The 1,769-nt window shown below is 31.8% G+C and overlaps 1 protein-coding gene across 1 annotated transcript in view; it reads right to left on the reverse strand.

Annotated features, from left to right (window-relative positions):
• Positions 1-785: 785 nt before the first annotated feature.
• LOC591713 (neurotrypsin-like) overlaps positions 786-1,769 on the reverse strand; it is a 4,806-nt gene continuing 3,822 nt past the window's right edge. The window contains exon 4 of the mRNA XM_030991252.1: positions 786-795. Within this exon, the coding sequence (XP_030847112.1) occupies positions 786-795 (10 nt within the window). The remainder of the gene's footprint in view (positions 796-1,769) is intronic.

A 1,769-nucleotide genomic window follows, 5' to 3' on the forward strand; every position in this document is an offset into this window, starting at 1 on the left:
TTTTATATCTGTGTTTTTTAATGATAATGTCACTCATTGATCATTGTGCAATCATTCCACACGTACGGATGGTTAAAAAGGGGGAATTTGAAAGAGGAAAGGCGAGAGATGAAGAGAAAAAGGGGGGGGGGCGGCAAACATGGATGCGAACTAAAGATGATACGACCCCCTCCCGCAACTCGGTGGACTTAGTCCTCGCATTTTTCATTCCCCGCCCCGCCCGAATACCTCAGTAATCATTTTAACCGCGGGACGTATATTTGTTCGTTAGTTTGTTTTATTTATTCACCATGTAAAATAATTGTTTACAGGTAATGACATTCAGTGGGTTACATCGAGATATACAGTGCATAAACAAAAAAATGTTCAAAGCGCAACGTCCCTAAGAATACATAGTTGATAATTATTAGGTAAATGGCTTTAAAATATGACATTCGGTCATCACAAAAATAAAAATAAATACAAACTCATGTATTTGAATAACAAGCAAAAACAAGGAAATACACATTACCTTTTCTTGACAAAACTAGCGCCATAAAAAATGTACCTCAAAAGTCAACAAGCATTTTGAGAGAAATAATTCTACCCCACTGCTCATAACATTTGTTAGAATGACCTTTCTTCAAGTTTAACAAAACCTGGTATTAATATTACATTACCACTTCACATTAAATAAGGTCGATTCGAAATCAGTATATGTAATTTTTGCAACCTGCGTTTTACTTTTTCATCCATTATTATTATCAATTTCTTTATAAACTGCTCATTTTAAAGACATACGTACCCTAATTACTCCTGAGGTTAAACACAATTATAATTATGCAATAATTTACTCATTAGCTTATGTTAATTTATTTGACAATGTGTATAATTTCATTGTAGCACATTGTTATTCATATATTTTTTGTATCAGGCTCTACAGTTTTTTGTAAATTATGTTCAACATTGTTATCAATCTTTTTGTACTTTTATTTTTATTTGAAATCCAACCTTAAGTTTTGGTTGGAATAAAGAAATAATTATAATAACCAGATCAAAACTACATTTGACAAAATTAGTCCGAACGTATAAAATTAAGAGGGCCAAATACTAATAAAATGGAAACTATATATATATATATATATATATATGAGAAGGGTATGTCTCATGAGCTCCTATCAAAAATACAACGTTTCCAGAAATGTTTGAATATTTTTTTCTTACATACCCTTTGTCACGAAATAATTGTGACATATTTATATATTCTCCAGAGATAAAGTGTATGTCTTCTCAGAACTTTATTGATCAGTTCTGGGAAGATTATGAATTTCATATATCAAAACTGAATTGTCACTATTATTTTCTTGAACAGAGGAAAGAAAAATCTGTTCCAACTTGAAATTCAAAACAAAAAGTCTTTTTTAAAAGCTCACTGTCATTCTTATTTGACATACTCAACAAAAGTTGAAAAACTTTTAAAAATACAATACTTGTATCGTTATTGCAGGTGTACTGAGTGCTTGTCTTCTCCCCCCCCCCCCCCCCCTCCCCCCTCGGCTGTCTTGGATGTACCTCAGTATTTTAATCCTTTTACCATGCCTGATTGACTTTATGACAAATAGGAAATTTGTGAAATATAACAGCTCATGTTTTTGTTGTATTTTTGATAACTTGTGCCATGTGTTTATGGTTTTTAATTACACAGTCTAAGTCCTATTTTTATATTGCTAGGTTTTTACATGTATATATCTCATTGGGCATAACATGTAAACAAGAATATTCCAGCCATG

The sequence above is a fragment of the Strongylocentrotus purpuratus genome, unplaced genomic scaffold, assembly GCF_000002235.5.
Source record: "Strongylocentrotus purpuratus isolate Spur 01 unplaced genomic scaffold, Spur_5.0 spur5_scaffold_2, whole genome shotgun sequence".
NCBI classification, from domain to species: domain Eukaryota; kingdom Metazoa; phylum Echinodermata; class Echinoidea; order Camarodonta; family Strongylocentrotidae; genus Strongylocentrotus; species Strongylocentrotus purpuratus.